General features: G+C 38.2%; 1 protein-coding gene across 8 annotated transcripts in view; it reads right to left on the bottom strand.

Annotated features, from left to right (window-relative positions):
• EPS8 (EGFR pathway substrate 8, signaling adaptor) overlaps positions 1–27266 on the bottom strand; it is a 241501-nt gene that overhangs the window by 1598 nt on the left and 212637 nt on the right. For all 8 annotated transcript variants that reach the window (XM_060306092.2, XM_060306098.2, XM_060306094.2 and 5 more), the window contains 5 exons: positions 25464–25563; positions 24487–24630; positions 14812–15028; positions 3014–3194; positions 1413–1542 (listed from right to left, as the gene is read on the bottom strand). In XM_060306092.2, coding sequence (XP_060162075.1) covers positions 1413–1542; positions 3014–3194; positions 14812–15028; positions 24487–24630; positions 25464–25563 — 772 coding nt within the window. The remainder of the gene's footprint in view (positions 1–1412; positions 1543–3013; positions 3195–14811; positions 15029–24486; positions 24631–25463; positions 25564–27266) is intronic.

Below are 27266 nucleotides of genomic sequence, written 5' to 3'. Positions count from 1 at the left end.
GTCAAGTAAGATACTCATCTATCTACCTTAGGGAATTCTAAATCAGGCCCAGAGACTGGGCTCGGAAGACACCAAGTTTCCTCATACCAAAGGGTTCTGACCTTCTGACATCTTGTTGGCTTTTGTCCTTTCCAAACCTGGCCTACAGTCCCTATGCACCCTCCTTATTCCTCTCTCATCTACAGAAATCTCTGGCAACACAGGTGAGTAATATGAACCATGAACTAGATGCAAGAGAAGGGCATGATGGGAAGGTGCCTGGGGAAGACAAAGAACCTCAGGTAGGAAGTCTCTGCCTTAATTCACATCCAGAGGAACAGGAGCTAGAGGCCAGGAGCACATGGGAAGTCAGGGGAAATGACAGTGATAGGGAGTCTGGACTAAAGGAATTCAGAACGGTTAGGAATATGGAACTTTCTATCATAATCCTTAAGGAGGAATTTATACCTTCTCAACAAAATTAGAAGGTATAATGGTAACAAAACTGCCTCAGAAAAGATATAACCCCGACTCACATTCAATATACAAAAAGTCTAATAGAATCAACCAAGATGAATGTCGTAGGAAAAATTTCCAAGGGAAATATAATTTCTCCTGAGTGAGAATGGTTACAGGGTTGTATGCACGAAGCTATTTTACTGAGTTATTTAACTGTTGAATTTATACAATAAACCTGCTAGAGATAATTACGTATTGATTTCACACCAAAGCCTATACCCTTTCATTGGAGTCTAAGTTTAATTTTCATGAAAGCTATTGAGAGCTGTGAGATGTAACAGTTAGAAACTACTACCCTTACACAGCCCACGTAAGTAGAGTAGGATATTGAAACCTTAAGAACAGCCAATCTAGAAAACATTTACTCTTTTTCTTTCATAGAAACAGCTATAACTAAAGAATGACGCTTCAGGGCCCGCTGTTTGCAATGATCCCTACCTAATATTTTCCCTCTGATTATTTATATGTATAAGCAGGCCTAAGGCACACAGCCACGGTTTTAAGACTTGACAACCTCTAACCTGCTAGAGTCTCCAAACTAAACATTAAGTACAGGTAAAAGGGTTCTGGCCTCTTAAGTCACTTACTCACCCGAAGTAAATGAGTAAATAAAATTCCTACAGAGGTCGTGCACGTAAAATGAGAACATTAGGCTTTTCACTAGATATCCAAAAGTATATGGAGCTCAAGCTTCATGTTATAGGAGCACTTATAACAAACTAATCTCCCTGAAAATGCTCGCTGATGGTCTCCAGTGACAGATTACTAAAGCTGAACCGAGTTGAATTCAGCTCTGCATGAAAGGCAAAGAGAGCGACCAATATGGACATAAATACTGTTTCCAGAGCTTTCAAATTGCAGTCCACACTCTTGACTAATGTAGAAAAACACCACCTTAGGTTGAGAAGTCGTACCTCTAATGCAGCTTTCTGTACAGTAATTTGGCTAAAGACTCTGGCCCCTTCAGGGCAGACGGTTCTCAGTTCATCTTTATTGAGAGAGAAAAGTTGTGCACCATTTAATACTCCAAGACTATTGACAGTTCTGAAAAAACAAAAGGAGGAAAAGAGGGAAATAGAGCATTAAAAATACTGTCTGGATTTGTGGTTGCCAAGGGGGAGGGACGGACTAGGAGTTTGGGGTTAGCAGATGCAAACTAGTATATAGAGGACGGATAAACGACAAGGCCCTACTGTATAGCACAGGGAACTACAGACAATATCCTGGGCTGAACCATAATGGAAAACAATATAAAAAAGAATGCATACAGGTGTATAAGTGAGCTACTTTGCTGTACAGCAGAAATAAGCACAACATTGTAAATCAACTATACTTCAGTAAAAAGTAATTAAAAATAGGGCTTCCCTGGTGGCTCAGTGGTTGAGAGTCCGCCTGCCGATGCAGGGGACACGGGTTCGTGCCCCGGACCGGGAAGATCCCACATGCCGCGGAGCGGCTGGGCCCGTGAGCCATGGCCGCTGAGCCTGCGCGTCCGGAGCCTGCGCTCCGCAACGGGAGAGGCCACAAAAGTGAGAGGCCCACGTACCGCAAAAAAAAAAAAATAAAAAATAAAACAAACAAACAAACAAATAAATAAAAAAAATACTGTCTGGATAAAACAAAAGAAAGATTTCTGGTCCTGCTACAACCTCTCTTCTCTAGGTGTCCCATACACTGGAACTCATAAATGGTACTAGAGTGCTTAGGGCAATGACAGGGGACGGTCATGATAACGACCCTGAGGCTATATAAGATCACTGATCGTGAAGTGTCAAAAAAGAGTCAACTGGGTTTATTATCTTTACTGTGTATTACCAATTTCTTGAAATTTGGTGTTTCGTAGAAGGAATGGATAACTTTCTAGTAGCCAAGCAACTGACTAACCAGTGTACCTCATGTTTTCAGTCACACTGGGTGAGTTTATAATGTGTCAAGTGCTCTTGAATATGTATTCGTCAAATAGTTCAAGGACATATATTCAAATATGTTTACCAAATACACGAGAAAATGTTTACAAGTTTTTAATTATAGACAAATAGAAACTTCACTGTGGCTTTCCTAAAGGAAAGCTCTATTAGATTATAACCTACGATAAGTAACGTCACCTATTTTTTATTTGCCTGGGATCTCTATGCTGCAGCAGGAGGAAAGGTTCTGCTGTATGTCCTCTGCGGTCTGGGGAGTCTAGGTAAGACTACAGACCTAGCCTGTGTGACCCTCTGAGGCAGAAAGACAGCCACCGGCCTCAAAGTTGCCAAGAGACTGCTCGAGGGACCAATGATGAACAGACACCACCATCTAGAAAATGGGGTACCATCAAATGATAGTTATTTCTCCTTCCTCCAATTTTTTTTTTTTTTAGCTAAAAATGGCTAGAGTCATTTCCTGAGCATGGAAACAGGTGCAGTTCGGGTTCTCACATTTTCTAAGAGTCACCTGTGACATCTTAGGGATCAAATTGAAAACACTGCATGTTATACACACAGAACTGTAAAGTATCCCCAGAGAGACTTACACAGGGTTGAAGCCCTTTGACTGCAACCATGTCTTCACATCCTCTGGGGTGGAGTCATAAGTGATATTGACAACTGGCACATTCTGCCGTGGCACGTGGAACTTCTTCTGGGCGGCGCTCCGACCAATGGTCAGTCTGTGGACAAGTTCATCCTGCACTTCCTCCATCTGAGATTTCCTTCCTAGATACCAACACAGAGGAGGTTAGTTTTGAAAGCCCTAACAGTTGTTGCTCTCTCTAGAACCCCAATGCCAAGAATCCTTTGACCCCAACAGGACTTACGATCTAGTATTCCTACCATCTTTCCTTTCATCCTCACCAAGTATAAACTCTGTGATCAATTATTAACATCACTCCCTGTCTCTTCTTTCTTCATTGTGTTCATCTGGCAAGCCCCCCACCTTTGTTAAATCTCACTTTCTCTTTATTCTGTGCTGAACTTGCACGCCAAATAGAACACAACAATGCTGAGTGAGCTCATGTTAAATTCACGATCATGAACCTCCATTGGGCTGTTAATGGTCTGTGACATTCATACTACATTTCCTGAGGCCAGTGGCTTTCAACTGGGGGAAATTTTAACCACAGGGTACATCTGGCAATGGCTAGAGATACTTTGGGATGTCACAAACAGGGGGCAAGGGGGAAGGAAGCTACAGTCATGCAGTGGGTAGAGGCCCGGGATGGACAAAACATTCTGCAGTGCACACAGGTCACGTTGCTACATCAGAGAATTATCTAGCCCCAAATGTCCACAGGGGCTCAGGTTGAGAAATCCTGCCTGGGACCGTATAACTGTCCGTGGTCAGACAAGTATTTCCTATCTTCTTCCTTCTGCAAACCTCCAGTTCCCAGCCCTCAGTCCTCTCCCTGAGCTGATGATTTCACTTGCATACTTTCTGAGTAAAATGAAGAAGTTAAAAGAAAACCTCCCGAAGTTCCCCCGGCAGCTCTCCTTACCACCAGCACTTCCCCCGTACACTCTGCCAGCCTTCCTTCTATTACATTATAGATGAACTGTTTCCACTCTCCTCAGGCCAGCCCCTCTACATGTGCACTAGACTCCGTGTCCTCTGTCTGTTTGAATACTTTGACAGTAACTTCCCCCCTGCTTCTCCCATGTTATCAATTTTCCTCTTTTACTGAATCATTTCATCCGCTTACAAGCATGCTATTATTTTATTTCTCTCATGTTTAAATAAGCCCTTTCTTAACCCCACATCCCCTGCCAGCTACTGCCCATTTCTCTGCTCCCCTTTTAGCAAAACTCCATGAGAAGCTGTCTATACCAGCTGACTCCAATTCCCGTTCTCCAATTTCCTCTTGAATTCACTGCGATCAGGCTTTTGGCCCCATCCCTCCATGCCATTTTGCTAAACTCCAATGGTTGATTCCCAGTCGTTTCCTCATTTAATCTAGCAACAACACTTGAAGAAGGCGCTCCCTCCTTGAAACACTTTCTTCTTATGGCCTTCAGGACACCACACTCTCTGATTTTCCTCCTGTCTTACTGGCCTCTCCTCAGCATCCTTTTCTCAGATGCTCATCTCATCTCCCCAACTCTCCAGGCCACAGTCCTTGGACCTCTTCTGTGTCTGCACTCACTCCATCAATGATTGTTGTGCCTGGTCTCCTGGCTTTAAATGCCATTTAAAAGCTGATGACTACCCAAATTATTTCTCTAGTCCAGACTGGTCCTCAGAACTCTAGACCAATATACATCAACTGCCTATTTGATATATTCATTGGATGTCTATTAGCTATCTCAAACATAACATGTTCACATCTGAATTACTCATGTTCTTCCTGAAGCTTACTTTTATGCTAGACTTCCCAACTTGGTAATTCTATTTTTCCAGTTCCCCCAACAAAATACCATGTAGGTATGCCTGACTCCCCTTTGCCCTCGATTATATCCAATCCATTGGCGAATCCTGTCGGTCCTACCATTAGAATACACCACACAGACCAATCACTTCACTCCATTTTTTTCTATTAGCAGCCTGGTCTGAGCCACCAGCCTTTTTACAGGTCTCTCTGCTTCTACTCTCCATGAACCCACTCTTCACTCTCCATCCTTTTCTCAATATAACAGATAAAGTGATGCATTTAAAATGTGAGTCAGATACACACACACACACACATACACACACACACACACACAGATACATTATTTGTATATCACCTTCAAGAATTAAGTGCAAAGAACTGATATAGTAATCCAATTAACTAACTTGGCAAGTGACAGTGACCTGGACACTAAGGAAGCTTTTGTGACCATTGTTCTGATTGGTTTTTTCAGGGAAAGTATTTTTAGAAAGTGTTTGGTGCCCCTGGGAAATAAATGAAAGTGTGAAATAATCAAATAGTGTTATTTCAGCCTCATTTTTTTTAATGCCTCAAGTACTCAGGAAACCTTTTGAAAAAGAAAGAAGTCAAAAGAAAGAGAACTAAGAGAAGGGAAGGGAGGAAAGGAGGGAGGATGAGGGGGCTAAAGAGAGTAAGAGGGAATATAATTGATTGTTATATTTAAGTAATACAGGACATGCATTTCATTAGTTAACTCTTTTAAATCAGTACAATGTAGTCACACTGCCATACAACACAGGAGTACATCTCAAAGAAATACAAGAGAAAAAGTATAACCACACTAAAATAGTTATCTCCTTATCTGTTGACTTAGCCACTGTGGGATCATTTCCAGTCCACAGCATAACCTCTTTCCAGGGAATATAAAAACCTCTTCTAATGTGTTCCTGGTTTTGGTTTCCATTGGCAATGTTCTAGCACATAACAACACACCAGACAAACTTTACACCTCTTTCTAAAACAACACTTCTGATTACAAAAGATTAAACTCATATAAAAGGACTAACATTTCAAAGGAAATGGAAGACATGCAAAACAACTGAAGCATTGATATCTTCAAAAGTGATGAAGAGAACCTTTTTGAATCTTACAAGTCAAACTGAATAGCTTATATGACACAGGGCTCCAAGCAGCTAGTTTGAATAAACGCAGTAAACACTTCAGAAAAGGAGCCGGTTCTCGCTACTTGTGACATTTTAGAAATAGGTCTGTTGACTTTTTTCCCTTGTTCATAGCTATTTGGTAACATTTTTATGGGTGAGTATTCAATTTACAGCTCCTTCCATTTTACTCTTATCAGAAGTCTAGGCCATAAGCAGGGAACGCAAGTACCACAAAAGGTATATTTTGAAAGAGACCTGGTTACCAGTAAAGAAGCATGTCTATTTGGTTCTAAAAAGACTGCTGAGAAGCCCCAATATTCGTTCAGTAGAAATGTTCTTCAAAAAAGTGCTCAAGAAAGAAAGTTATCAAGAAAATATTTGTTTTATAAAAAGGACTATAGTTAATGTCAAACTATACTTCTGAGCTATCTTTAAAAGGAACATTACATAAGTAAATGCAAAATTTTATTAGTTTAAGGAAACAAGTACGTGTGTAAATTTGGGGACATATGTTTATGTTTTACATACCAGTGTCACCCTTTGACTTATGAAAAACAGACTTGAAAATGATGAGTCACAATTATTAGGCGGGTTCTCTATCTTTAAAGTATTCTAACCATGCCTCTTTCCCACTAGGTTATTCTTAGTTTCTTAGACTAGGACAAAGAACAAACTGTCCCAGCCCACAGACTGTTCCAAAACTGGGCCTGGATGCCTATGAACCCTGACCCCAGGCCTGGAAAAAGAGTGCCACTGTGTCAAAGATTACCGTGCTGACGTAACAAAGAAGGGAGATGTTATAAACTTGTGGGAAGAATGAAGAAAGTTTCTGAGAGGAAAATTTTCCTTAGGGAAATCAATAAAAACATTTACAGAACTTTCTCATTTCAAAACTATGTCTTTCGTGTCTGAAAAAAAAATAAAAGCATCTTTTCAAAAAATACACAAAAATATTTTAAAATTTACTTGCCAGTTATATTTATGCACACACACTCTCATACACACACATGCACAGGCATAGTTGTTTCTGCCACACAGAAAGAGCTAATCATTTTTCCAAAACTTCAGTTTTCCATTAGTTCTTTGGTAAGGTCACGATATGGATGAGAAGGTAATTTTAATTGGCTATACTTCAGCTGAGAAAGTAATATATAAAAGTAGGTTTGTGTTTATTGCATTTAACCAGAATTTCCAGAACAATTAAATAGTAATAGTTTCAGTGTCTTCTTTTTTTTTTTTTTTTAAACAGTGGATTCATCAGTGTCTTCTTTTTAATTTTCTTTAAATCAAGAGTGACCACAACTGAAGAGATAGGGCTATGATTTACTGAGATGAGAACTTGAATCTTAAGTTCCAATCTCAGCTATAAAGTTAATAGTTCAAAACTTGTATCTGGACTCGGGCACAGGGAGCCTGCTGAGCTCCCAGTCTAATCCCCTGCCCTTTCCAGGTCACGTGGGTCCTTGGGGGCATAGGAGGGAGGCCGGGGAGATCAGGAGAGTCAGGCGGGAGGGGCCCTCCCAGAACCCAGACCGGAAGAGCAGCAGAGGAGAGGAGGGCATTTGCCCCACCCACTCGAGCCCAGGAAGCCTGCTAGGCTCCCAGATGAGGTCTCCCGCCCTCTGAGACTGGGGTGGGGGGCACGCCTGGGCCCCTTTTGTTCCTTGAGCCTAAGCCCCACCGCCCACAGCCCCCAGGGCCTTTTCCAGCCCTGTGGGTCCTGAGCATTGGCCCCACCCACCACCCAAACCTCACCCTTACTTAGGCCCCACCCTCCACAGCCAAGGTCTTTCCATCCCCCCCCCAAATTTGTTTTCCTTTCCCTCCTTCTCTTTTTTTACAATTGTGGTACTGATGTACCTTCTGGTTGTTGATTCATCTATATTTTTATTTTTACATTCTTTCTAACATATGTTAGTTTCCTAGCCTGATTTTATTTTTTATTTTGTTACTTTTCTCTCTCTCTTTTTTTGTTTTTTGCCACCCCACGTGGCTTGCAGGATCTTGATTTGCGACCCTGGGGTTGGGGGGAAGCTCCTGCAGTGGGAGCTCCAAGTCTGAACCACTGGACTAACAGAGAACCTCAGACCCCAGGGAATATTCATCGGAGTGAGGTCTCACAGAGTTCCTCATCTCAGCACCAAGACTCAGCTCAACCCAATAACCTACAAACTCCAGTGTTGGAAGCCTCAGGCCAAATAACCAGTAAAACAGGAACACAATTGCACACATTAAAAAAAAAAATGAGATGGCAAAAAAAAAAAAGTCATAGATGACAGAGCAAGGTAAAACCCTACAAGACCAAATAAATGAAGAGGAAATAGGCAATCTACCTGAAAAAGAATTCAGAGTAATGATAGTTAAGATGACCCAGAATCTTGGAAATAGAATGGAAGCATGGATTGAGCAAATACAAGAAATGTTTTACAAAGATCTAGAAGAACTAAAGAACAAACAGAGATGAAAACACAGTAACTGAAATGAAAAATACACTAGAAGGAATCAAAAACAGAATAACGGAGGCAGAAGAATGAATAAGTGAGCTGCAAAACAAATGGTCGAAATAACTGCCAAGGAGCAGAATAAAGAAAAAAGAATGAAAAGAATTGAAGACAATCTCAGAGGCCTCTGGGACAACACCAAACATACCAACATTCAAATTATAGGGGTCCCAGAGGAAGGAGAGAAAAAGAAAGGGTCTGAGAAAATATTTGAAGAGATTATAGTCGAAAACTTCCCTAACATGGGAAAGAAAATAGTCACCCAAGTCCAGGAAGCATGGAGAGTCCCATACAGGATAAACCCTAGGAAAAACACACCAAGACACATATCAATCAAACTAATAAAAATTAAATTCAAAGAAAAAATATTAAAAGCAGCAAGGGAAAAACAAAAAATAACATACAAAGGAATCCCCATAAGGTTGTCAGCTGACTTTTCAGTGGAAATTCTGCAGGCCAGAGGGAGTGGCAGGATATACTTAAAGTGATGAAAGAGCAAAACCTATAACCAAGATTACTCTACCCAGCAAGGATCTCATTCAGATTCAATGGAGAAGTCAAAAGCTTTTCAGACAAACAAAAGCTAAGAGAATTCAGCACCACCAAACCAACTTTACAACAAATGCTAAAGAAACTCCTCTAAGCAGGGAAACACAGAGAAGAAAAAGGCCCACAAAAACAAACCCAAAACAATTAAGAGAATGGTAATAGGAACATACATATCGATAATAACCCTGAACGTAAATGCCCCAACCAAAAGACACAGACTGGCTGAATGGATACAAAAACAAGACCCATATGTATGCTGTCTACAAGAGACCCACTTCAGACCTAGGGACACATACAGACTGAAAGTGAAGGGATGGAAAAAGATATTTCATGCAAATGGAAATCAAAAGAAAGCTGGAGTAGCAATACTTGTATCAGATAAAATAGACTTTAAAGACTGTTACAAGAGATAAGGAGGGACACTACATAATGATCAAAGGATCAATCCAAGAAGATATAACAATTATAAATGTTTATGTACCCAACATAGGAGCACCACAATACATAAGGCAGATGTTAACAACCACGAAAGGAGAAATCGACAGTAACACAATAAGAGTAGGGGACTTTAATATCCCACTTACACCAATGGACAGATCATCCAAACAGAAAATAAATAAGGAAACACAAGCTTTAAATGACACAACTGACCAGATAGATCTAATTGATATTTATAGAACATTCCACCCAGAGTGGCAGAATACACTTTCTTCTCAAGTGCGCATGGAACATTCTCCAGGATAGATCACATCTTGGGTCACAAAGCAAGCCTCAGTAAATTTAAGAAAGTTGAAATCATATCAAGCATCTTTTCTGACCACAATGGTATGAGATTGGAAATCAATTACAGGAAAAAAACTGTAAAAAATACAAACACATGGATACTAAACAGTGTGCTACTAAATAACCAAGAGATCACTGAAGAAATCAAAAAAATACATAGAAACAAATGGCAACGAAACATGACAACCCAAAACCTATGGGACGCAGCAAAAGCAGTTCTAAGAGGAAAGGTTATAGCAATTCAATCTCACCTTAAGAAACAAGAAAAACCTCAAATAAACAATCTAACCCTACACTTAAAACAACTAGAGAAAGAAGAACAAAGAAAACCCAAATTCCGTAGAAGGAAAGAAATCATAAAGATCAGAGCAGAAATAAATGAAATAGAAACAAAGAAAACAACAGCAAAGATCAATAAAACTAAAAGCTGGTTCTTTGAGAAGATAAACAAAATTGATAAACCCTTAGCCAGATTCATCAAGAAAAAAAGGGAGAGGACATAAGTCAATAAAATTTGAAATGAAAATGGAGAAATCACAACTGACACTGCAGAAATACAAAGGACTATAAGAGACTATTACAAACAACTAAATGCCAATAAAATGGACAACCACGAAGAAGTGGACAAATTCCTGGAAAGGTACAATTCTCCAAGACTGAACCAGGAAGAATTAGAAAGATAAACAGACCTATCACAAGTAATGAAATTGAAACCGTAATTAAAAATCTTCCAACAAACAAAAGTCCAGGTCCAGAAGGCTTCACAGGCGAATTCTATCAAACATTTAGAGAAGAGCTAACACCTATCCTTCTCAAACTCTTCCAAAACATTGCAGAGGAAGGAACACTCCCAAACTCATTCTACGAAGCCACCATCACCCTGATACCAAAACCAGAAAAAAGACATCACAAAAAAGGAAAATCATAGGCCAATATCACTGATGAACACATATGCAAAAATCCTCAACAAAATACTAGCAAACAAAATCCAACAGCACATTAAAAGGATCATACATCATGATCAAGTGGGATTTATCCCAGGGATGCAAGGATTCTTCAAAATAGGCAAATCATTCAATGTGATACACTACATTAACAAATTAGGGAATAAAAACCATATGATCACCTCAATAGATGCAGAAAAAGCTTTTGACAAAATTCAACACCGATTTATGATAAAGACTCTCCAGAAAATGGGCATAGAGGGAACCTACCTCAACATAATAAAGGCCATATATGACAAACCCACAGTGAGCATCATACTCAATGGTGAAAAACTGAAAGCATTTCTACTAGGATCAGGAAAAAGACAAGGATGTCCACCCTTGCCACTCTTATTCAACATAGTTTTGGAAGTCCTAGCCAGAGCAATCATAGAAGAAAAAGAAATAAAAGGAATACAAATTGGAAATGAAGAAGTACAACTGTCACTGTTTGCAGATGACATGATACTAAATATAGAAAATCCTAAAGATGCCACTAGAAAACTAGTAGAACTAATGAGTGAGTTTGGTAAGGTTGCAGGATACAAAATTAATGCATAGAAATCCATGGCATTCCTATACACCAACAATGAAAAATCAGAAAGAGAAATTAAGGAAACACTCCCATTTACTGTTGCAACAAAAAGAATAAAATACCTAGGAATAAACCTGCCTAAGGAGGTGAAAGACTTGTACTCAGAAAACTATAGAACACTGATGAAAGAAATCAAAGATGACATAACCAGATGGAGAAATATACCACGTTCTTGGATTGGAAGAATCAATATTGTGAAAATGACTATACTACCCAAAGCAATCTACAGATTCAATGCAGTCCCTATCAAACTACCAATGGCATTCTTCACAGAATTAGAACAAAAAAATCATACAATTCGTATGGAAACACAAAAGACCCCGAACAGCCAAAGCAATCTTGAGAAAGAAAAACGGAGTTAGAGGAATCAGGCTCCCCAACTTCAAACTATACCACAAAGCTACAGTAATCAAGACAGAATGGTACTGGCACAGAAACAGGAATATAGATCAATGATACAGGATAGAATGCCCAGAGATAAGCCCACACACATATGGGCACCTAAGTTATGAGAAAGGAGGCAAGAACATACAATGGAGAAAAGACAGCCTCTTCAATAAGTGCTGTTGGGAAAACTGGACAGCTACATGTAAAAGAATGAAATTAGAACACTCCCTAACACCATACACAAAAATAAACTCCAAATGGATTACAGACTTAAATGTAAGACCAGACACTATAAAACTTCTAGAGGAAAACATACGAAAAACACTCTGACATAAACCACAGCAAGATCTTTTTTGACCCACCTCCTAGAGTAATGGAAATAAAAACAAAAATAAACAAATGCGACTTAATTAAACTTAAAAGCTTTTGCACAGCAAAGGAAACCATAAACAAGACAAAAAGACAACCCTCAGAATAGGAGAAAATATTTGCAAATGAAACAACAGACAAAGGATTAATCTCCAAAATATACAAACAGCTCATGGAGCTCAATATCAAAAAAACAATCCAGTTAAAAAATGGGCGGAAGACTTAAATAGACGTTTCACCAAGGGAGACCTACAGATGGCCAAGAGGCACATGAAAAGATGCTCAACATCACTAATTACTAGAGAAATGCAAATCAAAGCTACAATGAGGTATCACCTCACGCCAGTCAGAATGTCCATTATCAAAAAAGGTAGAAACAATAACTGCTGCAAAGGGTGTGGTGAAAAGGGAACCCTTCTACACTGTTGGTGGGAATGTAAATTGATACAACCACTATGGAAAACAGTATGGAGGTTCCTTAAAAAACTAAAAATAGAACTACCATACGACCCAGCAATCCCACTACTGGGCATATAGCCTGAGGAAAGCATAATTCAAAAAGAGACATACCACAATGTTCACTGCAGCACTATTTACATTAGCCAGGACATGGAACCAACCTAGATGTTCATCGACAGATGAATGGATGAAGATGTGGCATATATATACAATGGAATATTACTCAGCCATAAAAAAGAGGTGAAATTGAGTTATTTGTATTGAGGTGGATGGACTTAGAGTCTGTCATACAGAGTGAAGTAAGTCAGAAAGAGAAAAACAAATACCATATGCCAACGCATATATATGGAATCTAAAAAAACCCCAAAACAAATGGTACTGATGAACCTAGTTACAGGGCAGGAATAAAGAGGTAGATATAGAGAATGGACTTGATGACATGGGGTGGGAGGGGGAAGCTGGGGCGAAGAGAGAGTAGCATGGACATATATACACTACCGAATGTAAAATGGTTGGTGGGAAGCAGCAGCACAGCACAGGGAGATCGGCTCTGTGCTTTGCGATGACCTAGAGGGGTGGGATAGGGAGGATGGGAGGGAGGCTCAAGAGGGAGGGGATATGGGGACATGTGTATGCATGTGGCTGATTTTCTTTGTTGTGCAACAGAAACTAACATAGTATTGTGAAGCAATTAAACTCCAATAAAGATGTATTAAAAAAAAAATAAAAAAAACTAGTATCTGGATGCCAGAGATGAGATTTGATATGAAGACAAATTTTCAAGTCACTCCTTTTCCAACAGTATAAACAATATTGAAAGAAATGAAAATAGAGTGATCATCTACAGTAAAAGTATGTTTATATGAGAAAAGAACCCAGAACTGAGCCCTAGGAGAAGCCATTTGAGAAAATGAAAAATATCCTTTACACACACATACACTTTATATACTTTTATCATATTAAGGAAACATCTTCCTGGCTCTAGTCTTCCAAGAATTTTTATGTATCAAGTATCGATAAAGCAAAGTAATTATATAATACTTTGAAAAACATAATTTGAAGATTAAACAGACAAGATAAAATATGCTACAAAACAAAATAAAAATTATCTTAGAATTATCTTCAGTTTTCAAATTATCCACCCTGCTCTTCCCAAGTACTAACAAGGATAATCCAAAGTTGGCCATAGGGTCTTTTGTTTTAACTTATTTAAATCTGGTTTTCAGATTTAACCACTCACATGAAAAATAAAACTTCAATTTATGAAAGTATGAAGTTGAAATCTAAAATTCTGAATTTGCAGGGCAAATTTGAAAGTGCTATTGGCAGGTTGATTATATTAAGCTAGTGTGACTGTGTGTGTATAAAGACACACACACACACACTATATATATATATATATATATATATGGCAAATATTAGGAATAGAAGCAGGAAGACTATGATGGTGATACTGATGATGATAAGAGTAAATATTTACTAACTGCTTATAATGTGTCATATTGGTTAAAATCAATCAGGCTTTTTCAGCCTTAGTACCATCGATATTTTGGGCCAGATGATTCTGCTGTGTGTGTGTGAGCAGGGGAGAGGGAAGCTGTCCCGTTCATCTTAGGATGTTGTTAACTACATCCCTAACTTCTACTTATTATAATAGATGCCAGTAGCATCCACCCAATTGTGATCAAAATATGTCTCCGGACAAATATCAAATGTCCCCAGGGGAAGGGGGCAAAATCACCCCTGGCTGAGAACGACTGGTCTAAATGCTTTATACGCATTATTTCATGAAACCCTCACAATTATCCTATGAAGTAGATATCACTGTCCCCCCCTTTTCAGATATTAAAGCATACAGAGGATCATCAAATTCTTGACAGTCTCGTGGCCAGCAAGTGATATTTCACTATACAAACCCAAGCATGTCTGGCTCCAGAGTCTGTATTCAATCACCACAATATATTGGAATATGTAGAAATACACCCATTAGAGAGTAGACAGAACTTCCTGTTTCTCGGAATTACTTGGAGGATGAGAAATGAGGTGAAAATCTTTGCAATCTATGATGTACCGTGCAAGGACTATTCTGTATATTTAATAATATTTATTACCAGCAGAACCAATAATAAACAATTTTTACTTAGAGTGCTTTTAATTCCCAGGAGAAACTGTATATATTTTGCCTCCCTAGGAAACTTACGGTCAACAGGAACTTGTTTTTGTCGTTGGCTATCTCGCACAACACTGCCACCACTCTCACTGGAGCTGCTGTTCTGACGGGTTACATTTGCTGGGACCTTTGACACAGGTGCTGAAGCAGAAGGTGGGAGGGGAACAGGAACAGGAGCTGGTGTTGGAGGAGGTGATGGAGCAGAGGGAATGTCAGTTGCTCTTGGACCATACTCCATCCTTTGTTTCTATAAAAAGACAAATCATTAATTCGGAATTGTGAAAATATAAACCTAGGCTAGGAAAACAAATTATACTTTGACAGGACCCTGTTGGCTATTTATTTGTAAACTTCCTTGCAAATCCATAGCAGATTTGTGTGTGTTAATATATATACATACATATATATGTATGTATAGACAGACATGCACAACCCTCCAATCCTACCTGATGTAATAATTATTAAAAATTATTTTTTAAATATTCTACACATTTGTTCACAATCAAAAAGGATACACCAATAGCAAACATTAGTACTAATAGTAATAAATGTCAAGAAAACTAAATTTGAACCTGGAATCACACAAGATCAGGGTAGGTCAAGAGATTTCTGATTATTTTATAGTTTCCGTTAATAAGAACTTCTGACTGCACCAGAAGCCTGAATATCAATAACAGAAAGCATTACTTACTCCTTATTTTAAATATATATTATATACAAAAGTGTTTAATTCTGCTGTTTCCAAGTAATTTGTTAAGAAGAGGGGTAATATTTCAGTAGATAAAAGGAGTATGCTTTAAAATAAACAAGTAATTTAAAAGTATTGTTAATTTTTTCAAGCCATATCCCTTTCTGCCATCATCTTAATGCTAATTTATTAAATTTAGAAAGTTTCCTTGTTAAAATAGGAATGTGGTGAGGGTAATGGTATGGTCTTTAATTAAATGTTTATGACTATGAAATTGTTCTATGACAATTTCAAAGAACTGGAAAAAGAATAGATACGTGTATATGTATAACTGAATCACTTTGCTGTACACCTGAAACTAACACAACATTGTTAATCAACTGTACTCCAGTATAAAATAAAAAGTTAATAAAAATAAATAAATAAATAAAAACAAAAATAATGAATTGTGACCAAGTTATCTAGGTTTGACCTAGAAATAAAAAGTGATTAAAAATTAGGAAATTTGTCTACATAATACAACATGTAAATAAAGTTAAAGAGAAAAATTCTTAGAAAAAGAAAAAGTTAAGAGGCTCCTGGACTTTTCATTATGTGAAACTACCTAGTATGTGCCTCCCTCTGGATTTTTTATTATGGGAATAAAGCAACCCCCTAATTACTTAAAAAATGTTTATGACTACACGTCAAAAGCATATTATTAGGAAAAAAGTCCACAGGGGAATTTGTATTAAAAAAAAGGTAGATGTGACAGAATATATAACTTTCAGTAATTTTTAAACCATGATTTAGGCTATTATAAAATATTAGTTGTGCATCTTCCCTATTAAACTACACACAATAGTTAAAACTTTAAACAAAATAATCTTAATAACTGAAATAAAATAAGTTCCAAATTCTCAAAAGGCAAATTTTTTGTATAGAATCAAAGATACAGAGCAGTGACTTATAATTTAGGTAAAGTTTAGATACTGCACTGGCACAACTTTAATTATTCTAAAATTCAGGATTAGTAGATGAAATACAAAAAGCAGGCCTTTTGGTAATCTGGTCCTTTGGCTAGAAGAGTATTTACATTTAATTTCTAAATTGGCCCAAATATAAGGTCATATTGATTGTAAAAGAGGCCTTCCCAATTTCCACAGAGATCAAAAACATCAAAATACACACCACACACACACATCACTTTGTAATTCTTGCTTAAAAAACAACACACCACCCTCAAAGGCACCTTCACAGCAAATGAGTAACACCTGTGGAAACCAGAGGGGGGAGCAGCCCTGGTTCTCTACTGCCTCTTTAAAAGCCACCGCTCACCTGCCAGTGGGTGGGGAAGGTGGGAGGGTATGAAACAAGGATGGGAGAAGGACTGAAAGAAGAGTTTATGTGCTGCTCTTTCTTGGAGGGGGATGGGAGGGAGAAGGAGAGAGGCAAAGAGGAAGGGAAGGAGTAGGGGTTAAATTCACAGAGCAAGCCATGGAGTTTGATGGGAGAGAAACAGATATTGCTGACCCCTCTGCAATTCAAGGCCTGGAAACATTTCTAATATATTCAATAATCGAGTGTATTATATTATTATTATCATCATCCACAAAACAATGTTCCTATATTTGGGCCAATAAAATAGTTTGAGCAATCAAAATACAGCAAACATCACCGAAATGTAATACTTAGCACACACCAAAGTCATCAATGTATATGCAATGTACCCTTAACAAGAATGTCCTAGGCACATAATTTCATGAAGAGTTAGTGAATTCTCACATTAGGATTTCAAAAGTGTCAGAGTTTAAATTACTGCTTTTAAAGCTTAAACAAAACAAAAAATACTTTCAGCTCCGCATTCCATGATATGATTCACATTTTCTGCTTTCAGAAAAACAAGAACAGCTAGCGTTTGGCTAGCCATCAAATAATACTGTGAAAAACTGAAAACCTGTGTTATTGTCACAATCAGGCCTGCAGACAGGCTCACCAAATCTTCTATGCCTTGTTTCACCCATCTGTCATTGCTACGTAATGCAACTTTATCAGTATAACCTATCAGAACTACAGACTTAAATATTCATATAATATACAGAGAAACCATAGGAAAATTTTTCATGAATTAGGTCATAATTTTATTTACTTGCATATTTTCCCCTTTTTCTTGGTCCTCCTTCCTGCCTCATCCTTCCAACCCGTGGAATGAAAAAGTGGGGGAAGGGCCTTCCTCAAATCATGATAACCTGCTCTGAAACAGAAACCAAGGTGGCTTTTCCATGGAAACTGATGTCATCCTCCACGAGGAGGGAAGGGAATCAGGAGTGACTCATGAAATCACTTGGCTCTGTCCCCTGCTACCTTCTCCACTCCCTTTTACTTACCACCCAGTTACTGCTCTTCTCCCTTTGCTATTACTGTCTCTTGGTTATATGAGGCTGAAGGTAGAGAACTGATGGCCCCTCAACGGATGGCAAGTCTTGGAGAGCAGAAGTCCACCCCAAACTTTCTTCTGCTGAACGAAGGGTGCTGAATCTCCAAATCCAAAAAGAAATCTTGACCGACTGTTCCCAGTTTGCCTGGGACTCTCCAAGTGTCAGAACCAAGAGTCCCACATACATCCCTCCAAACCCCTCAGCTGTGAGCAAACTGGGATGATGGGTCACCTTGGTGTGGCTGTACTTTTGTACGATCACCGTCACTTCCTAACTCTTGCCTTTTATCTCTCGCAAATATAAAGTTCTGCTTAAAACAAAAATCTCTGTTTTTTTCTTTCTCTGAAAGAAGTCAGAATTACTAGACCCTGTGGAAAATGTACTTTTCTGTTGACAATTAAGTCCAAATGAGTCACTTTTCTTTAGCCACTAAAGCTGAGTAGAAATTCTCAAGGATTAAAGAAAGACATGTGTAGATAAGCTCCTGATTCATGCAAGATACTGCTTCAGAAGGGAATTTATGCAAGCAAGCCCAACAAAGCCAGTAAAATTGAACTGTTCTTAAAAATGGAATCTATACATTTTTTCCTCTAAATTTAGTCTCTTTGGCACTCTGCAGTGAAAACTAGGCACAGCTGGAATGTTTGGAGGGTGTTAAGTCCAGAGATTGAATCCAAAAAATTACATTAAAAAGAAGTAAGTGCCTTGAGGGAACAAATACGAGTTACCTCTGACAGCTCGCCAAGTAATTGCTATTAGGAAAATGGAGCAAATCACATCAAATGAGAAGATTTAACATAGGAGATGGAACTAGATAATATCAATTATACTTTACATCAAATATCAGAAACCGTGAGCATATTAGTTTTTGACAGTAAGATTACCTCCCAACAAATCAACCAGGGAAGGAGCCTGTAAATATATAATTAATTTCTACCACTATCTAGCCATGGAAAACTAATTATATAGGCTCACACTACAGTATAAACCATGTACCATATTTCAGTAGATATTTGTGTATGAGTATTGTGTTTTAAAAATATTAAGATAAAGGTTCATCTTATTCTTATAGCTTATAAAGAATTCAATTAGAGTACATTTAATGTAAGACTAACTCAAGCTGATTTACAAAAGGAAATATATATCATGGTGTGTTTTAGTGAACTTTAGTTGAACTTGTAAGCAGTTAAACAAACAGAAAATTTTATGATTCTGTAATATGCCTTTTGGGCAGTAATTTATATATATATGGAAAGAGAGAGATAGTAGGTATTATTCAAATTATTGCAAGAAGTATTTGGAAAAATGTCAACACGTGAAGCAGAATAAAAAGTAACCATCCCTGTCTAAAGACCATGCCTCTAATTGATAGATGAATAGAGTGTTCTAAGATTAACTTAAAAATTTTTAAGAACGGAATATTATCAGGAAGTTGGTCTGCTGGAATGAAAATAAAGACATCTTTAGTAAAACTGTCCTCTCTGTCCAGCAGTGTCTGAATATCTGGATTGAGCTTGAAAAACAGAGCATTCATAACAGGAGCTAAAATTAGTAGTGCTAGTGGTCTACTATTGACCTGAAGAAAACATTTCCACTTTTAACTTAGGGCTACTTTAACATGTATATAGAAAAATAATAAAATTTTATATCTAGACTGGATTGTGGAGATCATGAAACTTGGCCCCTTCCATTTCACAGCTCAGCAAATTGGAGCAGATTAAATGAAAACGCTTTCTTTAAGGTCATACAGCTAGTCAGTGGCAGAGCTAGGACTAGAATCCTCATGCACCAGGACCTAGACTGGAGCTGTTTCCACAATATCATAATATCTCTTGCTCGGAAACAGAGCAGATGGGGAAACTTTGTGTTGAATTTACAGGACCATAATGACCAGACATTTAAAATTATTTGCATCTTGTAGAGTAAGCATATCTATAATAATATAAGCACGTGGACTTCATAATTAATAATAAATAAAAGAGTTCTTTAGTCAAACCTCTGAAGATACTGGAAATAATATAAGGGCAGGGATTGGTTTCTGCTCTTGGTGTTCGACATGGGAATCTACGTTGGCAAAAGGGTGATTCTGGTAGATGAACAGTCAAAGTGCTAGAGGTCAGGGAATCAAGTCAAAAGACATATCAGGAAACTTGATGTGGCAGGTAGTTTCCAGGTGGGCAGGAAGTACCCTGGATGTCCATGTGTTGCCCAGCAAAAGTACTCTAAAGTCCTGGAATGTTCTATAACAGAATCTTCATCAAAAGATATGTCATTTATCTTCATTTCTCCGTAATCTCTCATAAACATTTACTTCCTTGTCCCTGTGGTTTCAGCCAATCTATTTTTTTTTATGTTCCACATCTTTCGAAAATTCTTTATTACCTCCCTCCCCTTCATTTTTAAAACTTTGCTGAAACCCTGGTGAAAAACACTTTCGGTGGGAACGGTAGTCTTTACTGAGCTGTAAAAAATCACTCCAAATGTGAGGATATTAAATAGCCTGGACTCGCAGGGACAGCGGGTGGCAACTCAACACCTATTGGCGACTGGTGCCAGGTATGATCATCCCTGCCAACAGAGAAAATCTCTAACCAACAGTGTGTGAACTGCAGGCAAGGGCTGCTCTTGTGCCCTTCCCCCAGCAACTGCCATTATTTCTACATATTTATTTACAGGAGATGTAAGTATAAATCTAACAGTCCTAAGTCTGTGGCTTTTTAAAATTTGGTGGCTTGTAGATGCTACGTGGAAATCATTCACATCTAATTCCCTTATGCCCACCATTCCAAAAAAGCCTGCCTTCTAAGTGAATTACATAGTTTGGATTATTTTCCTAAATGATTAAAAAATGAAAGAATTAATGAAACCCAAGTGATGGAGGCATAAAGCAAAAACCCAATTCCAAGGGTGATGACTGATCAGATCAACTTTGATCACAGTACAGTGCAAGGTAAACCTATTCTGAGAAAGTGTCACTTTAAGCATTCATACAGTGAAAAACTATATGTCTGTACAAAATGGGATATCAGTCTTTTTTTTTTTTTTTTGAGAGTTATGTTTTATTCAGCAGGAATTTTTAGGACTTCAAGCCTGGGAGGCAGCATCTCAAGTAACCCTAAGAGAACTGCTCGTAGGAGGCAAGTGGGGAAGCCAGGTTATATAGAAGTTTTGTAACAAAGGGCAGGCAGTTGGGAACATCAAAAGATTATTGTAAATTAAAGAAAACCAGATATTCCAAGTTAAGGAATTTAGCGTCTCTTTTCTAACCGTTATTCTTCATGACAGTCGAGCATATCAGAGCATAGGTTCTGATTCCAGAGTCCTGGGACCCCACTCTGGCTTCATGAGGCCATGTGACTGTGGGCAAGGTACTTCTCTGTACCTAACTTTCGTCATATATAAAACGTGCCTACTTCACAAGGTTGTTGTAGGAATTAAAATATACTGGTATTTGTGAAGTCCTTAAAGGACGTGGCATAGAGTCTGAGCATCTTTCTGTAGTACAGTACAGGGATACAAAATGTTTTTGTGAGAAGTTTCTTTAAACTTCTGTAAAATTTTGATGTCATTGGATGGACGAGACAGGGCAAAAAGTGTCAGCCACTTCTGAGCAGACAGAGGGTCACTGCTCCTGATACACAAACACAAAGGGAGGGGCAAAGCCAGGGCAGATGGCCTGGATATTTGATTCTGGGAGGCAGGCTATAATGGAGGAACTGCTCAGTCCTAGGATTTCTGTCTTTCTTTTCAAGTGGGAGATGCTGGCACTCAATAAATATTTGTGGGGTGAATGAATGAAAAGGTAAATAAGACATAGAATTGCTTTTGATATGTTTGTAATCCAGTGGAGTTCTATGAGATTAGGGTGTTAGGATTACCTGAATCTATAGGAATATGGTGGTACCTTTACTGTCATTCTGAAATAAGCCGCAGGATTTTTCTTTAGATATTTTAGATAAAAGTGTCTGGTAACGCTGTTGTAGAGATATAAAATAATTGGCATATATTTCTGAGAGTGATTTTTTTTCATCTTATTCTATCTAGTCATTTTTTTCTGGGTGTGTTATAAATGCTTTGAGAATAGGAATCCTTTTAGAGTCATATTTATGCCAGATAACAGATAGCAGATTCTCAACCTTGCTTATTAAAATTTTACAAGATTTCGGTGGTTTTGTTGGGCTGAGACCAAATATTTCAGGAGATGTTAAAAAGTAGATTGTTTTTAATACCTTTTAAAAGTAGAGCTTTCAACCTAAACACACACACACACACACACACACACACACACACAGCTTCTATACACATTTCTACGTATATCACTGCATTTAGAGCTGTATCCAGAAAATTTCAGCAGACAGTCAGATAGTGTTGAAACGTTTAAAAGGAAACAGCCCGAACAAGCAATCCCTACAAGCTTCTATTTACATAAAGTAGCCAAACAAACTCCTGAAACTTGTGAGCACTTAAAAAATTTCTTGGTTTTGCCAAAGTTGACAAAACTATAAGCTGAGGCTCTGTTCAAGAAAGGAGAAATAATTTTATGTTCTCAAAAAGTACTCTACCTATGATATGTATTAATAGTTTGGGTTCAGCTTTACACAGAAGCAACCTTTAAACAGAGTAGTCAACTTATGGCCCAAGCCGGGAATCTAAATTGAAGGAAAAAACAAGACTGAACAGTAAACAGGAAAGGTAAGAGAGGTTAAATTCCCTAGGAAACCTCAGGTGGGGAGAATACTTAGAATTCACGTTAGTATTTGCAAGTTTTAGGGTATCTTATTTTATGGGAGTTTGCCATTCCTAGCAACCATGCACACAAATAAAAACAAATTTGGCTAAGTGTTTCTAACATTTTATATATAAAATCTGGGCTTCTGCTCACATACAACAACTAGGGATATCCTTTGTAAATAGTGCTTCTTACTGTTTATCATGAGTTAAATATTAAAAACAGTTCAGGGGCTTCCCTGGTGGCGCAGTGGTTAAGAATCTGCCTGCCGATGCAGGGGACGCGGGTTCGTGCCCCAGTCCGGGAAGATCCCACATGCCACGGAGCGGCTGGGCCCGTGAGCCATGGCTGCGGGCCCGCGCGTCCAGAGCCTGTGCTCTGCAACGGGAGAGGCCACAACAGTGAGAGGCCCGCGACCGCAAAAAAAAAAAAAAAAACCACAACAGTTCATATAGCTCAAAGGGTATGCACTCCATCACTGGTTTAGGAATACACTCTTTAACACTGCTTAAGGCATTCAGTGAAAACCTCTATAGGAAAGAACACAAAGAATTGGTATTTACAAACCAGACAGAAGCCTATATTATGTCAGGTAACCACATCACAAAAATCAGAAAAGATAGAACTTAGGAAAGAAACAGGTATTAAGTCTAAGTCAGAAAATTCACTTCAAAAATCCATGGGAAATGGAGTAGACCATACCTTGAATAACTCAAACTCCTTCTTTGGCATCAATAGCTAATGACAAATGATGAACATAACATAAGTACATAATATATATGCACATCAGGCCAGCCCAAACATAAGCACAGCAAACAGAATTCCCACTGCCACCGCTTTAAGTTATCAAGACCTATAAATTGTACATCAATCCTTGATTTTAAATGTTACCTTGATTCTCGAATTCTAATAAGGCCAGAAGTCTCTCTGGATAAGTGCAGGGCCTGCGCTGGGCTTGAATGCCATGAGGAGGCAAAAATCCTTACAGAATGGTCATAGCAGCACATGACCACAGTTCTAGGCTTGGACAGTCTGCATTTTACTTAGCCTAGGCATGAAATTTCACTATTTCACTGCATATTCTATGCAGTTTCAGCTTCTGCGCAAATTTACGACATCATTATGGGGTCAGATGTGATCTTTTGCTCAAGATTCTGAAAATGAAAAGAATTTTCCTGGGGGCATGAGAAAGTAGCTACCACAGGTTCAGAGGCTAAGCACGGGACAGTCCATCCATTCCGCCTCTGCCGGCAGGTGTGATTCTAGAGATCCTGTCACAGATTCAAAGGCACATGGCGGCGGCCCTGGTCTCTTGTGATTACCACATCTGAAGAAAGACAATGGCGCTGAAACTTGGGTGGAGGGTCTACCATGTGAAGGCAGTTTTTAAAAAAGGATTAGGATTCGGTAGTTGGAAAGTTGAAAGCAAACAGGCTATAATCAAAGTCTATATAGAGGATGAGAGCAAAGGCTGGTGAAGATGAACTGGTAGACACTCCAGCCACTGTCTCAGGGCCATCCTCTATCAGGCCCCTTGGGTAGGAGGGCTCTGGGTAAGAGTAAAGAGGCAGAAATACTATTTCTCCAAATGTCAAAAATATTATAGGGTAGAAAAAAATAGCATTCAGAGGAACAGTCACTGAGATAAACATTTTGAGCAATTTCCTGAAGAAGTAAGTCAGAAAAACATATGTATAATTCTTCCTTATGTCCCTAGCCACTGTCCCCCTGTTGCCTTAGGAAAAAGGTATAAATTATACAGTCAATTAAATCTCAAAATGACTAATACATAAAAAGTGTTTAAGTCTTGTTTAGGAAAGATGAACTTGAAAATTCGAAAAACTTAAATTTTGCTCAAAAATTGTAATTACCTGTATGGTATGCGTGTAAGGTGGATCCGCACGTCCCAGTCCAGACTCTGGAGGTCTCACGATATCCAAAATGTTGTTTGGCACAAATCCAGAATCTCCACTTGCATTTAGAACTTTCCACCATTGCTTCCTATCATCAAGGATCTGTCATCATGCAAGAAAATAAAGGCGGCATTTGTGTACCAAAACCGAACTACGAGGGAAGTTCGATTTTTATTCTTAGACCAAGAAAATGTTTTCACTTTTAATACGCTGACTCAGCATCAACATACTGTGGGTTAAATGACTGTCAGGAATTACACTAAGAATTACAATTACTAGTATAGAACAGCTTTGGTACCACTCTACCCAAGGTCCATATTACCTCCCAAGAATGCTTAGCCATTTGCGGTATCTGAAGTACTTAAGATGAGTTACTTGGAAAAGGTCTATTGTCTCCATCCTTAGAATAGAGAGGAAAGGTATAAAAACATTTTTTTTTACTATTGTAACTATGCCATATTATATATTAAAGAAGATGAAGTCTCAGTTATAACTGAAGAAAGAAATTTGAGAGTCATGGGAGATTATTCCCCAAAACATTAGCACACTCACTGCTGGTTACATTTGTGCAAGGGTCCTAAAATAGGAAGGAGGAAATGTTTTCTCTTATTAAAATATTATGGTGCATCTACATCTGAAGTGATGACCAGCCTTGATTCCAGAATGAATAAAGGCCAGAAGAAGGAAGAGAGCAAAGTAAGCCAAGAAATCCAACCCCCGCCCCCGCAAAGAAACAAAAAACAGATAAAGGAGCTACCCCGCCTAAACAGATATAGGTATCTATAATATGCTGTGTATCCTTGGTAAAACAAAATAACACTGAAGAATAATTTCTTGACCTCAGCATTTCTTTGAGGAAGGTTTAGATATATACCAGAAAAGGAATACAATAAATCCACTTTATTAAGAGTATAAAAAAGGTAAAATTCTATTACCTCTAAGATATCATCCTTTTGAACTGAGAGCTCACTGTTGTTCCTTGCCACAAAGTCATACCTGGATTTGGCATATTTCTTGGGTTGTGGATCATAATTTCTACAAAAAGAAAGAAAAAAGATAATCACTCTGCTAGCTTGTCCTAAAGGCTGAAAGCAGAAGTGAAACACTAAGGCAAGCCAGTGCCTACCAGAAACCATTTGGACAAGTTGTTTAGATAGTGGTTAATTTTATTATATTTTATAGAGTATGAGAATATGAGTACTTGATTTGATTATATTTTGGAGATTTTACCATTAAAATGAACAAACTATGGCTAGGGTAAAAATAAATAATGCAAAATTACAAAGCTAGTTAGTGCCAAGCCAAATCTAGAATGCAAATCTATGAATTCTTTGTCTGTTAAATCTAATATCCAAAAGACTGGATACTGCCTTGTTAGCCAGCATTTCTACCATGAAAGAACCAGGGTAATGGTCGATGTTACCATGTTTCATAAAATTAAAGGAGACTAAATATAATGTCCAAAGTGGTAATTTAAATTATATGTTGATTTCACTAATTCAAGCAATGTCTTCAATTCATTAACCAAATATATATGAAAAAATTATGACTAAGTGTCAATATTCAGGAAAGCCCTGTCCAGTTATCCAAATTGCAAAGGAAGGTATGGGTTAAGTAATAACACTTCTTAGTTAATTTGTTAATGGGTTAAGCAGTATTTTTTTAAAAAAGAAAACTTTAAAAATAAACTATTTCTTCTTTTTTTTTTTTTTTTTTTTTTTTTGCGGCACGTGGGCCTCTCACTGCTGTGGCCTCTCCCGTTGCGGAGCACAGGCTCTGGACGCGCAGGCTCAGCGGCCATGGCTCACGGGCCCAGCCGCTCCGCGGCATGTGGGATCTTCCCAAACCAGGGCACGAACCCGTGTCCCCTGCATCAGCAGGTGGACTCTCAACCACCGCGCCACCAGGGAAGCCCCAAAATACTTCTTTTAATCATTAAATGGCCATTAATAGATTTAACAACATAATTTTAAAATACTTTTATATAATATAATAAAACCTGATATATCAACAACGTAATAATATTCTCTTCGTTTCAATAATGAAATAATAACTTTAATTATTTTTTAACTAATTTTACTCCCTAATCTTCTCCTCCATTTACATCCCCACATTTCCTTTGTAAGAGAAAAAGCAGGAAGGCACTAATGATGTTTGGTCATCCTTCCTCTGTCAAGTGGCCATTCTGCTTGCTACCCACCAAGATTGTCTGGAATACTGAGTCACAGCGGGGCCTGCAGGACAGCTGTGGGCACAGTATATCTTGTCATCATAGGTAATCTGCTACCTCTTGGATAGTAACTCCAGGAGAAGAGAAACAGGAACAAAGGAAAATCATAGCCTGTAAACCATATAGGCAATTTTTGGTATACTAAAAAACTAAGAAAATGTGGAAAAAGTGAAATTATGGCCAAATAATTATTATATATTATTAATAATAATAAATTTTAAACTGTGTTCCATGGACTTCCTACCCCTATCTCTAGTTTTATATGATCACGTTCCAGTAAAATTTCATTTGAGGGGGAAACGTGTTTCAATCACTCCAAAGGTTAGCAAAACAGTAGTAACTTCAGTTTTCTATCTTTCTCTCCTCCCTCATGTTCTTCTCTCCAAATCACTGCTGATAACAGAGAGTTGAATGTACTGTTTAGCAAAGGGAAGAATAACTCTCTGCCACTGTGTATATCAATCAGTGCGTTGGTTAAAAGAAAAGTTGACTGTAGTTCTCGTTGAAG

Source organism: Globicephala melas, chromosome 10, assembly GCF_963455315.2.
Source record: "Globicephala melas chromosome 10, mGloMel1.2, whole genome shotgun sequence".
Classification (NCBI taxonomy): Eukaryota; Metazoa; Chordata; class Mammalia; order Artiodactyla; family Delphinidae; genus Globicephala; species Globicephala melas.
Note: the sequence above shows the minus strand (reverse complement) of the source record. Positions and strands in the feature narration are given on the sequence as shown.